The 15,029-nt window shown below is 36.0% G+C and overlaps 1 protein-coding gene across 1 annotated transcript in view; it reads left to right on the top strand.

Annotated features, from left to right (window-relative positions):
- ERCC6 (ERCC excision repair 6, chromatin remodeling factor) overlaps nucleotides 1–15,029 on the top strand; it is a 45,140-nt gene that overhangs the window by 16,625 nt on the left and 13,486 nt on the right. Inside the window, exons 7-9 of the mRNA XM_059821056.1 lie at nucleotides 1,161–1,286; nucleotides 5,075–5,233; nucleotides 9,867–10,002. Coding sequence (XP_059677039.1) covers nucleotides 1,161–1,286; nucleotides 5,075–5,233; nucleotides 9,867–10,002 — 421 coding nt within the window. The remainder of the gene's footprint in view (nucleotides 1–1,160; nucleotides 1,287–5,074; nucleotides 5,234–9,866; nucleotides 10,003–15,029) is intronic.

Below are 15,029 nucleotides of genomic sequence, written 5' to 3'. Positions count from 1 at the left end.
CACTCAGGAGACTGTTTGTCACTTAATGGAGTAGATTTCAGTGCTAGGTGGCTTAACTTACTTTTTTTGGCCTGATTTTTCCCATCTTCTTTTTGTCCCATTGTTGCTATTTATAGTTCTTTGGGACCTAAAGAATTTTAGTCTTCATGTTTTATATTTCAGATACTTCTAGACTATCAGGTCTCCTTCTCCTTCAGCCTTTTTATGAGATGAAATATGGCTGCTTTTGTGCTGCATCCAAAACAGTAACATAAGGATGTTTTTCATCTGTTCTATAGCTTGCCCATTTCTGTAGGGATTTTGTCAGTTTATACACCACATTCAGTGTGACTGCAGTGAATGGCACTTTCATGGGAGAATTCCAGCAAAACCCAAACTGTCAGTGAAGTGCTATTGATTGGTTAGTACATACCCAGCTAGCAGTAGCATACGCTTTACTGTTACAGGTAGATGTTTTTGGGTCACTAAAACACGAGTCCATAATTTCCTTGGATGTTGAAGATCCTTTGGTACTTTTTCAAAAGCTGGGGGAACGATGGGATGGGAAGGTAATTCTCTAAGCTGCCTAGAGTCCAAATAAGATTAGGCTGCAGACCACAAATCACTCTGTAATTTCAAAACCTCAGAAAAACTCTTAATAATGACTGCTTAACAGATTTAGAGCACGTCACCCCAAGGATGGTGATGTTTCCAACTGAGTCTTCTGTATAAAATTATACATGGCTGCACATTTCTCTAGGTGAAGGAAGTTATTTAAGTTTTTGGTTAAATTAATAAAATAGCTTTGGAATACCTAAGCTTTATTGATACATTTGTGGGAGATTTTTATGGAGGTTTAGGAATTTAGGGTAGCCAGATTTTTTTGATGATGTTAACTGTTGATTCCATTATATTAGTATTTCTGTCTATAGAAAATTGTAATTAGCTATAAAACTCTGAAGGCTTACAACTAAATAGTCAGGAGTGCATGTACCTTTTAATATGTCAGCTATTTTGAGCATTTACTTGCATAATTCTGTCCTCCAAAGGATTGCTATTTAAATCATGACATCAGAGAATGCATTTTTGTTGGGTTTTTAACTGATGAAAAATTCAGTGTAGTTTTCATATAGTATCTTTTCTATGCAATAGTTGAATGTTGACTCCTTGCATCACTGTAGGAGGTGGCAAAAAGAACATTTGAAGGACAAAGAACATCAAACAGCTGAGGATCTTTCTGAAGAAAGTGACACTGAATTTGAAGAGGGTTTCAAAGTACCAGGATTTCTCTTCAAAAAGCTTTTTAAGTATGTATTGTGTACTTTATTCTAATATTATGCTGCTGTATGCTGTTATTAATATTAGTAATAGTCATGGTGATTTCCGGATGCCCTTTGCTGAAACTTTTCAGTGAATGATGCCTCAACTTTTACTTCAGTTGTTTCTTTAGGATTATTTCTTTAAAAAAAGGCTCCAGGATCAAACCTCAAAGAAACTAATTTATTACAAGCGCAAAATGCCATTACATGAAAATACAGATGATAACTGACTGATGTGAATATTGTGAAGGTATATTAGCTAAACTACAAATTGTCTGTTTTTATAAATGCTTTCTTTTATTGATAAGTGCTTGCTTTTAATTCAGGTGTGGAGTGGTAGAATAACTTTACTTTGAAGAATAAGGTGTTGGCAAGTAAAGGAAAACAAGAAATGTAGGCGTTTCTGTGATGGGGTGGAGTGAGTGAAATTTTCTGCCAATAAAAAAAATACAAGTTTTTCTTTAAATAACTACTCAGAGTCTACTCAAAGTAACTACTTATAATTCATATTATAAAATAGGCTTGAACATTTTGCCCAGTAAAATTTTAAAATATAGAGAGTGCATTCTTAATTCCTTTAGTAGATGGAAAACAACTTATTCTTTAGCTGCTTAATGCTGGATTACAGATTGGGACGTGACTGCTTTCTGTTTCAGGTTTTTTGAGACCATGGTGCCCAGTGATGCTTTCAAGTTCATCTCAAAAAACTATCTACAAAAGGCAGCCCAAACAAGCTAGCAGCTGACAAGTTAACTTCATCCATAATCTCTCCCTTAACTTTCATGCATAATAGGCTTGAACTCATTTTTGTTGGCAACGTTTTGCACAGCAGGAAGAACATCTCTTTCAAAAGCTAACACTCTAAAATCTTATAATTAGTGTAGCAGAAAGCCCTGGTTTATGACGGGCGTGCATGGTATCCCTTCCAACAGGACCACTTAGTCTTAACCTCAAAGAAATTATTACTGTTGTCTTGCAGTTCCTCAGAAGGAAAGCACTAGCTCTGAAATGGAATTGAATTAATGACTTGGTTGCCAGGACCATACACAGCCAATATGTGGTCTCCAGTTGTTTATGCAAAGGTACTGCAGAAGTAATTGTCCTGAGAACAGATGTGTGGTCTGAGCAACCCGAAGGGAATTGAAATAAAGCAGACAACTAAAGATTAATCTTAGAGGTACCAGCCTCACTAATGAAGGGTATCCCTGCAAGCATGAGTCAGTTGGCAAAACTTCCTAAGTGGTTAGAAAGATCAATTGAGTTGAATGATTCGTCTGACTTGTAACTTAAATGCTGAAATCTCCAATGTTGGAAGGCCCATAGTCAATAGGCATTAAACTTTGAGTTCTGAGCAAGTTTAGTACAAAACGTGGAAGTATATTGACCCAAGGAGGTGTATAGCAGTATACTGTAAATGATCTTCCTGCATAATTGAATTGTATTCCAAAGAAGTTAGCTCACACTAGACATAGTAGACCCTTAACTTCATTCTTCGGTAAGCCTGTTAAAGTGGACAATCTGTTTCTTCCCTATATACTTGTCTGCTTTGAGGAACATTCAGCAAGAATACCATTGGTGCTGCTGTGGAACAAAACCAAACATACTCAGCAAGACTGACTTACAAACATTGCCTTATACTGTCTGCGCTTAGCATGAGAGAATGTTGTCTGTATAAACGACAAACCAGGTTTCTTCACAATTTGCTTTCAGTGTTTGATTTCCCTGATATGTCTGAAATACCATTTTGTCTCAGCAATAATGCAGCTAAACTCTGCTATGTACTGTGGTTAATTTTGAAGGATGAATCGCAGCATGATTGCTCATGTGAATACAGTCCAAATATAACTATTTTGGAAGACCAGGCAACATTTTTATTTTACTTCTACAGTATTTTTGGAGTGAAAAACAAAACATAAAAATTGCTGTGATGAAAGCATAAGATTAAAGAGAATCCATTATCTCTACATAGAAACATAAAAAATTATTGGGGGGGATTTTTTTTTTACTTTAACTTCTGCATAGTTGCAATTATTGCATGTTTACATGATTATACAAAGAAAGCACCTGCATATTTTCCATTTTTAGATAACCTTGGAGCAGAATTTTTCACAGACTTAATTCTCTACTGTGAAACTTTCTCAGGAGAAGGGGGAGAGGGAGAAAGATGCTTGTAAATGGAGCTAGCTTTTAAGCACTGGATGTAATCCTAAGAAATAATACAAAATAATATCAGGAAGTTCTTGAATGGTGGTCTTCTGAAGAGACATGCTGGATGTTCTTCTGGGGGAGCAGCTTCTGACTGGAATTAGGGTTCTCTCCAATCCTTTAATATTTCTATCACAAAATGGTTTGTCTTCATAAAGGGTAGTAACGGTGGTATCTTAACCCAATTATAGCTAATCCTGCAAGCCGTTTCATAGTTGTTTTTTAGATTACTGCATTTTTAAGGTGAATTAATTTCTAATAAAAGGGGCCTTTTAAGGGCTTCTTGGGACAGATGCACTTGAGACATCAGCAGATAGTATGATGTCTGAACCATTAGATGTGTTCTTTGATCATCTTTTTCTAACTACTCAAGCCATTTGTTTGTCTCCATTTAGCATTCTCTAAATCCATACAGAACTCATCATAAATTGATTTTTAATAGTACTTTGTAGACACTAGTGTCATTAGCTGTCAGTAGTCCTAAATATTATTTCTTCAAAGAATGAAACAGGATTTTGGAATGCACATAAGACAATTCCCTAAAATGAACAATCCCTATTTAAAAAAAAATAAAATGTGTTTTGCTCTTTTCTGTGCTCTGCACTCCAGGAATGCATGCCCTCAGGAAAATGATATCAGTAACCTTGTTCTTCTAAGTTACAAGACGCAGAAGTGCTGAAACGTGTATTTTCGGGTTTTTAAACTGTAATTTAAATATACTGTTTCTTAATTTTTTTCTGTTCTGTTTTCAATTTAACCCACACAGGTGGTGTTATTCCTACTGGTATCACTATTTCATATCATTATAAAAAAGCATGTCCTAAAGTGATTCTCAGTCCAGCATCTTATTGCCACCTTTTTAGCTTGCCATTGTAAATCTTGCTTTCTAGTCTACTTCTTTTAATTGGAATGTATTTTACATTATTGCTTATACAATTGCCAGTGAATGACTGGGAGTAGAAACTGTCCTGATACTCTCACATAATAACGCTCTGCTGTATCCCATTCACTAGAGTAGTTTCTATTGTTTTGCCTTCCAAAACATTTTGCCTTGTTGGCTTTTTTCTTCATTGAAAGAGACTAAATGTTGTTAAATGAATTTATGTAAAAAGAAAGCATGCTTTGGCAGATGTGATCAGTTTTCACAGTGGAGTATAAAGTCTGTACCCCTTACAAGTCAAGCTTTTCCTTCAGTTCAAGGTATATGTTCCAAATAACATAGTTTACTAGACCCTTACATGTCATCTTATCTGAAAAGATAATGCTTTGTTAGAGTAGCTTTCCAAGTTGCTTTTAACACTTAAAAAATATGTGAAATAAAATACCCTCTAATTACCATGACTATCAGTTTAATTAGAAATGTTTTAGTGTTGCATAAAGAATGAAAGTCACATGTAATGTCTGAGTGCATCAAAAATGTATGACCTAGTAAATACAGCACTCGTGTAAAACACACATCCAGCATGTTACTGTAACTAGTATAAGAACCTTGCCAAATGATTAATTCATGAGTACTTTCTGTTACGATCTGTATTATCAAACATTTGCCGTCTTCTTTTTCCTTGTTTTAGGTACCAGCAGACAGGTGTTAGGTGGCTCTGGGAATTGCACTGCCAGCAGGCAGGAGGAATTCTGGGAGATGAGATGGGATTGGGCAAGACCATCCAGATAATTGCCTTCTTGGCAGGTCTGAGCTACAGCAAGATCAGGACTCGTGGTTCAAATTACAGGCAAGTGCTCCTCTGCAGACTGTCAGTCTGTGGAGCTCCATTAATATTTCATCAGATGTATTGCTGGTGGAGGAGGGTCCTGTGAATTATTAATGACATTTCAATTACAATATTCCTTTAATTCTTTTAGTGGGGGACATCAAAGGAAAAATTTTACGAGACAATGGAGCTGTAGGGCAGGAAAAATTAAACATGTAACACTTTTAATGAATTCCAGGCATTGATGCTTCATTTTGCAGATGAGCCGCACTAGATATTTTGGGTCAATACAGTGTCTAAGGTTAGCTTCCACAAATGGATTGTTTACAAACTCAATTACATTAATATCAACAGTTTACACAATATGGAATTTTAAATTAGATGTAATACCTTTAGTTCCATTTATTAAATTTTACATTAAAATATTTGTTCTGGCAAGCCACCAGGTAAATGCTTTACAGGAAGCAGCAAGCTGATTTGCAATGAAAGTTAGAGTTCCTGACTGGCAGGGAATTATCTATGCCAAAAAAACAGTAGTAATAGTAAAAACAGTAACTTATACAGAGGAATTTCCATCTGCTTTTTTTGTCGTTGTTGTTGTGGCTTTTCAAAACTATGTTAGTGACTGGCCTTCTTACAAGAGCTTCTATGCTTTTTTGTTACTGAACAATGCTTTAAAATTCCTTCTTAATTGGTGAAATTACCGGAAAAGATACTTGTTGGTGTCCTTGGATTTACAAATGCACGCATGAATAATACTTGATTTTTCTAGTTCTGTTGGCCTGTTTATCTGATGTAAATTACTACATGCAATTAAGCAAATATCATAGTACTATACTACACAAAAATAATTAACTTTATATAGAGGCATATTTAAATTATGTTCAGCATGTACATGAATTGTAAAAGAATGCTTTAAAGAGAAAATATTACTGTCTTTTCTCCAGTTGCTTCCTACTGTAGCCTTTATATAAAAAAACTCCAGGTCCTCCATCACTGAGGCCAGTTGATTTACTTCGATATGGCTGCCTGATTTAAGGATGCTACTGTACAGATTATTTTGTGTAGGTATATTCCCTGCCCCAGCTGGAGGACCACGGAGTTGATGAAAATCCTTCAGGAACATCTCTTGACATTGTTACACAGTTACAGCTTAAAACCTAAGATACTGCAATGAAACTACAATAAAACTTTGAAAAGGCCAAAATATAATTGCACACCTAAGTTGCAGTGTTCTTTCTGCATGTAAGATACTGTGTTTAGTTTCGGGTTTTGGCTGATGCATGTCATTAAGTCCATCATGATAGTAATTCCGTGGAAGGAAACAAGGTTTAATTTTTTGGTGAACCTTACTCTGATTTTGCTTGTGTTCTGTAAGGCAGAGGGTCTAAACAACTTGATCTTTGCATAGTCAAGCATTTTCCCCATCTGCACTCTGAACTCGGAAGGCAGTAACACTGGCTCGCTAGCTTCTATCTGAAAGCCGTGTAGCCTAGTAAGCAGAAGACCTTCTGGTCAGTCTGGCTGAGAAGCAGGCATTAAGAGCGCACATAGTTGTGTTGTCAGCATGTTTAAAAGTCTTCCAGCCTAGCTCGTATCTCATTACCTTGATGTGTAGCTGGAGCTAGCGTACTACTGTATGAATCCGGCACTGGGGGCTTTCCCAGCCTCAGCTGGCCTTCCTGTAAAATGGAGGCAATATTGTCATTCCTGTGCAGAATTGCAAAGATTGCTGTATTTGGAGGCACTTGAGTATTAAGACAATAGGGTCGCTTTTGCTGATACTCAAAATATTCAGCTTTATTTTCTATCAGTGAAATTTTCTGCAAAAGTATTCTTGAAAATAAGGTGAGTAGAAATTTCCTTTTGTAAACTGCTTCTGATTCCAGTGTTCTTCTGATTTTGAAAGAGCCCGAAGACTAGCTGAAGTAAGGACCTACTTGTTACACGGAGTACAACTATTACAAAAATCAAGATGTTGTCTCACTTTTAACAGTTATTAAGCCAGACAGCTGGGGAGAGCCAAATGTCATGTGAGGTATCAGTAGAAGTGTTGCAGCTATAGTGGTGTAAGGATATAAGGGAAGCAAGATTTACAGAGGGGGAAAGGTCCTTTGTTAGACAAGCTGAGATATTCAGAACAAGTAACAGCTTTCAGACCAGTGGTCCCTTTGCAAGAAAAAACAAAGCAGCAGCAAACTTCAAGTAACCCATCTCTAGCCTGTATTTAGGTTGAAATCTGTTGAAGGGCTTGGGGGTCCACAAGTTTGCTTGTTTCCAAATACGTTATTTTGTGTAACAAAGATGTTGCCTTTCACTACAGACTTTGGTTCATTTATTTGAGAGATCAGATAAGAAACTCTGCCATGATGTTTGTACACTGATTATTTACTCATCTGTGCTGTTCAAGATACTGAGATATAATCATACACATTAAACATTAAGGTTCAATCTCTGCTATGAGTGGCAGAGAGATTAATTTCCATGGTGCTTACATAAATAAAAATCCATTGCCTCAGAAAATTTGTATCGCTCTTGCTGCCCTGTTCTTTTATTTTCAGTAGGATTTAGTTGTCATTTCAGTTTCATTCTGAAGGTATGATTTGCCAGAGCTTGGCAGTAGCATTGGTTATAATGCAACATGTTTTTCTAAGTTTTGAGTACTTAAAAATGATAAATATAGTATGACTACAGCTTCCTTTTTCTTGGTAGTAATTTGCAGAAATGGATCTTATTTGCAATTCTAATCACATCCAATTAAATCAGAACTAATAAAGGATACTTGCTGTGAATTTGGGTTTTGTAAACCAGAAGCAACAGAAGAAGAAAGAGATTTGGGTATACTGATCATAAGCTATTAGTACAATGCAACTGTGAAAAAGGGACAGAATACATTTTGGCAATGTATTTGGGGTAGGAACAAGACAGTATTAGTATCCTGGTACAAGCCACCAGTAAGACTTTGGTTTGGAAGGTTATTAGTGTCACCTTTGTTCAAGGAAAACAAATATAAATTGGATGGCCAGCAGAGCAAATCTGTTGCAGTGATTATGAGAATGAAGGATGCCTCCTAAGTGTAGCAAGCAGAAGTGGGTGGTTTGTTTAGTTTTGTGAAACAGGAGACTGGAAGAAGTTAGATGACTCTTTTATTCTTCTCTTGAGAGCTTTTATTTATTTATATAAAATGTTGGCTAGTGGAAAGTGGTTAGAGCCAGACTAGACACAGAAGAGGTTTCACACAACCAAGTGGAGGGGGAGTGTGAACTCTTTGTGTGAGCTGAGGGGGAAAAAAAAAAAACAGATAAACCTGGCATGTGAGCTTGTTTGATACAGACCAGGGGAATAAACAGAGGTAATTTGTTACTACCCATGAAGAATGAGAAACTAATATGTTCTGGGAAAGTTGGCTTTTTTGCTATAGATATTTTCAAGAGCAGTAGCAGTGGTTATTTGGATTCGTAGGATAGTTGAAGCAATTTTTTGCATCTCCAACTTCTAACTTCCCCTTGGATTGCTGGGAGATTTTTAATTAGACTATGTAAGGTTGTTAGATAATATTTTTTCATCATGAAAGAGATTAGCAACATCCAGGTTGTTATTCTGCGTATGTATAAGCTTTCAATAAAGAATATTATTTCTTAACGTCAGCAGTTTCTGAAGGCATTAACAGGGGTTTTTTTAAAGCAGGGTACTGCTGGTGTCTGGGAAATCCTTCTTCAGTGCTATATGCATGGGATCTTGAGTGTATACTGTGATCTTTTGAATTGTTTCTTTATTACCACTTGTATAGTACATAGTCGGCCAGACACAGATCAGTATGTGATAACTGTAGCTATTGCCTTTGTTTGCAAAGTCACTTTGTTCTGTTTTTTAAAGAGCAAATATATTTTTAAAATAGCTACTAGTAACCACTACTTAGAATATTTCCTATATAATTGTTGGTATTTGTTTGTGATGCTAATATTTCTTGTTTGGCTGTTGTGTGAGAGATTATTCTCTTCTTAACCTTAAGAGTAGCTCCGAACTTAATATACAGAAAGACTTTGTTTCAAACATCCTCGGTAATTTCAGAAACAATCATACGATTATGAATAAGAAACCTATGAGACAGTTTAAGCCCAGCTCAGACCTCAACTTCCATGTATGATATATTCTGCTGCTTTAGAGTCCTGGTCTTATCTGTAAATTATGGTGGTAATAGTACAGTATATTACCAACATGAAACAGAACACCTGTGTGGTAAGTCTATTTGTGAGACTCTAGCTACACATTCTCTTTAATAGAAGTAATAAAATAGTTGTTTGTTAATGATTTCTTTTCTCTTATAGAAACAGCAGTCACCCAAACCTGATTTGTATTACCACAGGAGGAAGTTCCCTTATGCCTTATTGTTTGGAGCTTTTATATTTCTGTGTTTATCTTGATAGATGCATCCATTAAATGTTCAGTGGATAGGTTCTTATAGCAGTATCCCTTTCATCTTACTTTAAAAAAGACTTCCAGAAAAACAAAATGCCAATTAATTTCCATAGCTCTCATATTCCACTTGAACTATAAAATGTGTCATTTTAATATGTGTGTATTTTAATGAGCACTTAATATAGAGTATTTATTTCATCTTAAAGGGGTTTTTTTCTTGAATACTTTATTTTAGGTACCAGGGATTGGGTCCAACAGTGATCGTTTGTCCAGCTACTGTGATGCATCAGTGGGTAAAAGAATTCCACACTTGGTGGCCTCCATTTAGAGTCGCCATTCTCCATGAAACTGGTTCTTATAGCAACAAAAAGGTAATGGTTGACATCCATTTTGTAATTCCAGAAGCTTCTCTTTTTGCTTTTTGTGCTAGCCAAAAAAAAAATATCCCCTGTTCCTGAATGTTTCTGTGCAAGCTTGTGCTCTTTCTCTGATTGTTTTAAAAGAACAAAAAGTTGACAGTCTTGTATAGATTTGTTAGGAAACTGGACAAAAAGGGGACGGCACGGAGTACATTTATATTATGATATAGGCCAGCGTTACCTGAACAAATTAAGCATAGTAACAGGTTTCTTGCTTGAGCTTTGCTTGTACTGTAGTCCATGCTCGAAGTTCATGACTAGACTGCTTGTACACCAGATACATGCTTCTAGTACTGGTCAATTTTTCCCTCACGCTTTCATGTATCAGGATGTCATTGATCTAATATTTAATACATTTTGCTTGCAGAGGCAATTTCTCTTCATTTGGTCAGTATGTCAGTTGATATCACCTAGTCTCGTTTTCTTTAATGACGGTGTTACTTTGTTGGTTTTCTTTTTTTCAAGCAGTGCCTTTTCTGTCTTAATTTTCTTGGCCAGTCGCTTAATATGTGTGTTCTTATTCCATTTCTTAAGCTGGCAAGCCTGGCTTGTCTGAAGTTTCAATCCTTGGTACCTTGCAGGAACAAAACAAGGAAAACAGATTTTTGTTTTCCCTTGGCCTCGTATTTCAGATGCTTAAATGGATTTTCAGGATTCAGCAAAGCATTTTTAAATTTCTCTTTAAATATTTATTGAATTTCTTGTAATAACATTAAAATGATATAGTGCTTAATTGCACTTGATTAAACGTATTCTGAGGTAATTGATGCAGTTACAGTACATGGCAAAAAAGGAATAGTGTGCTCTAATGTGCTAATAGCTTCCTGTTGTTCAATTAACTTGGTATGTTTTCAAGCCCTAAAAGTCTGTTGCCCTCAAAAACATGCTCACATGTCTTCCTAAATTAAATAGTGTGGGTTTATTTTGGGGTATTTGTTAATTAATGCACTTGACAGACTGGCTCAAATTTTTCCATCTGCAGGACCAGTCAGGTTTTCAGGACTTTACCTCCCCGCTGTCCTCCCACAAGTGCCTACTCAACAACTTAAAATTAAGGAATTTGGATACCATATGATCACTTTAGATAGGTTCAGTTAATTCTGCCCTCATGTCTTATCTTCTGACAGATGCAACAGTATACTTTAAACAAGTGTCACTGCTGATGTGGTCTTCATCTCATACACACTTTTTTCCTAGATGCCTCTTAATCAGAGAAGAGCAAGCTAATGACTAAAGTAAAGTTTAAAAAAAAAATTATCTAATCTAATTATCTAATTAGCCTTAAACCTGCAAGAAAAGTTTACTACTAATTTACTAGCATAAATAACACATATCACATAAAATCCAGGCCAGGTGATTTACTCCTGCCTAGAATTTCTTTTCAATATACATTCTTTCTATGAGTATGTTAGTGCTGGTCTGATCTCATGACAATTGCATCTTCTGATAACCTATGGCATTACAGGAGACTGCTTTTGCATGTGTTAACTTTATAATACTGATCCAGGGACCATTCTGCTCTCATGCTCTGGCATAAAGCATAAACTTAAATAAGTTTCACAAATAAATAAGAAAATTGTGGTTAGACTGCGTAAGAACATATGTTTGTTCTTTGATTGAGGTTAATTTTACATGGCCAAAAGCCAAGTCGCTATGCACCTGTGGTCTCAATGTTGCACAGACCTGTTTGGAATTAAACTGACAATTCCAGGATTTGCCTGTTGTTCTGTCAGTAAATGAGAAGGGTTTTGCGCTGGACAGCTAACTTTCCAGGAGACAGGATTGGGGAACTGAACGTTGCTACCTGTTTTGGGGTGAAAAAGGTCACTTCAGCCTCTGGGCTAACAGAGATAAGAATGATCTTGTTTTAACATATCGCATATGGAAAAAGGCTGTGTTTTTTTAACATCAAGGCTGAACTTTTAATTTCTTGATCTTTAGAATGGGTATCACTGAGCTTAACAATTCTTTCTGGTGGTAACCACATACCAGTGGCAAAGCCGTAACTTTACATTCCCTTATTCTGGTCAAATGCTGGACACACAACGCAGCCATCGAAAGCAATTGTCGGTTCATGATGCTTGCACCTGTTGAACCACCTATTTGAAGATGACTTTGCACACTGGAGATTTTAGATCTTCTACCCTCACAGCAGAGTACGCGATCTACACGTAAAGAAAATAAGGTGTAGAGGTTATAGTTATTGGCATGACTGCATATGGAACCTCTATTTCAGCCAAAGGCTCTATTTCTGAGTTAAGGACCAAACTCGGGTAAACTTAGTATCATACCATGAGAAGTAGCATTTTTGTTAAATATGTGATAAGTTCTTTAGCTCTTTTTATTGCAACTTTTACATTATTAAACATTGTAATGTATTCTTTTGAAGCCTCTTCATGGTGCCATTTAGATTGTTTTGTTGGGGGCAGGGAAATAATAAAGAGGTTTTATAGGATGAATTTATGGATCTCTGGGCTTAATGGTTGGTTATGAGATAGCGATAAGCCTGCTGAAGAATGCATTTTTGATTCACGAGTGATACGTGGTTGTGTGACTAGATACTATCTCTGTAAGTTCACACTTGCCTTAAAGGTACCTGAATGTTTAGAAAATGCCATAGTTATCACTAGCCTAGTTCTTTAAGTTCAGTCTTAATATACAGATTTCTTTTTAAGAAAATTACCATTTTTAATACATTATATTATAGAAGAGTTCAGGTCCTCCTAAACATTTTTAAAAGACTACTTTATGCTAAAAAAGATAAACCTTATTTTTATAAGCATCAGTCAAAAAATTGTCCTGTTTTTGTAGCTTCAGAAACAAACATATAGCTAGTGTGACGTACCAACAGGAAAAAAAATTTACTTAGAGGTGTGTCCTTAAAATAAATCATAAACGTTTTAGCCTTCAGGAACAGTGCTTGCTAAAAATCTTCCAGTCTTTGTACATTGCATGTGTCCCAGTGAAGACAAAGCAACACAATCAACTTATCACCCTAAGTTAGGAGAAAATACTGTCCTTGAATTGTAAAGGCCTGAAATACTGTGCTGAGCAGAACTGTAAGATCAGAATTACTTGATCTACTCGGTGTTCCCTTATTCATTAGCATCTGTTAAAGGCCAGAGTTCACAGTTTCAAAGCTAGGTAACTGCTGTGTAATCTTTTGGCATTAGTAGGATTTGTCTCTCTTAAGCTGACTTTTTTTTTTCGAGTTTAACAGTGCATGCCCTGAAATATTTCACTGAAGTGTGTTTCCTCGGGGGACAGGGAATAAACATGCCTGAATCTAACCAAACAGGAATTGTGAATTAAGGAATACATGATAAAATAGCATAAATTCTTAAAAGCTACAGCCTCAAATCAGTGTGTTTCCACTATTAAATCTGTTACCATATTTTAAAATACTTTAAATTATTCCAAGAGCTGCAACTGAAGTGAAGGCAACCTCTGAGAAAGTACCCAATGCAGTAAAATGAGAGTTAATAAGTGTTGTAGTGTGAGTTGATAAAAATTGTGGTGTTGTATTTCTTCATTGTCAGCACAAATCCTTGTTTATTAAAAATTTAGCTTGAAGGAAACTTTAATTAATTACAGATCCAGTAAATCCTGACTAGGATTCTGCTGTGGTGTGTTTACAGTGAATGGCCTTCATGTGCCTCTGTTTCACTTCTGTTCTCTCTGCTACCTGACAACGTGATTTATGGTTGTTGTTTTCTCCTAGTCCACTGTTTGCCCTCTAGGAGGGATTGGTCTCTTGAGCCTCGATAATAACAGCAGCACTTTCACAAAACATCTTTTAATGACAACGGTGTAGCATTCTGTAAGTCAGGCTAATTGCAGATGTACCCTATTAATTGCAAAAACTAGGAGAGGTTACATATTTTACAAGCTTTTAATTTGAAATCGCCCGAGATAATTTGTCTTAAGTGTTTGGGTTGAGATGTCTACAATATTCTAGGATAGGCCATTGCTGAGACTCTAGGACATGTTTGCAAACTATGGGCAATGTACCAGGTAGAATTAAGCTTTGGATGTCCACACCTGCCTAGAAATCCTACTCTGTCTGTAATACAAATTGTTCTAAACGTTACATATTCTATTGAGAATCATGATGTCAGCATTAAATAATGTGTCACGGTTTTATCAGGAGATGATAATCAGAAAGTAGAAATTCTTGAACAGTTAAACACAGAAGAGCTTTTTGAATCTTGGGGTATGTCTGAGCAAGAAATTTTACAATAAGAGATCATGGACTTTTAACAGCATCTGAGTCTTTGAGATGGATATTTCCCTTTTGTTTTTGCTGGGTTTGGTTGGTTTTTTTTTCTTAAAGGTACTTCTAGTAATAAGGGTTTTGTCTTTCCTTTAGCAAAATCTGTGGTAGTTCTATTTTTTTTTCTTTTACATTGGGTATGTTTGTTTCATCCAGAATTGCCTCCCAGCTCATCGTCTTCTGTTCAAGTCTTCTAGATTTATATGTGGAGGATAAATGCAAGAAAGACGAGTCTTGAACACTGTGAATGTTGTGGAAGGTGATATAGACTATCCCTGCCCTACATAATTTACAGCTATAAAGGCTAGTAAAAATTTGGGAAAAGGATATAGCTTACAGGAGAAGCACAAAATTTGAAGATTGATAACAAATATATTCATCCTATTAATGAGAAAAGTTGGACAGAATTTAGGATTAACCAAATAGATTTTTATGATTGTTTTTCAGTTTTTCACTTGTTTAATTTTCCTCTAACATTCTAGATCTTGCATGCAATACACAAAGCTGAGTTTGTGAGGTGAATATAGGAGAACTTGAAGAAACCAGTTACTTTAATCAAATTTAATGTTTGTTTTCTCAGACATTGCCTTTAAAAAAGAAAAATAAACCACTGTTCCCTTCTGACCAGGGTTCCGGTCTGTTGCAACACAGTATTCAAGCGCTTCATTCTTTCACAGATGAGCTGAGAATCATATAATCAAAATCT

This window comes from Gavia stellata, chromosome 9 (genome assembly GCF_030936135.1).
Source record: "Gavia stellata isolate bGavSte3 chromosome 9, bGavSte3.hap2, whole genome shotgun sequence".
Taxonomy (NCBI): domain Eukaryota; kingdom Metazoa; phylum Chordata; class Aves; order Gaviiformes; family Gaviidae; genus Gavia; species Gavia stellata.
This window is presented reverse-complemented; position numbering and strand designations above follow the sequence as displayed.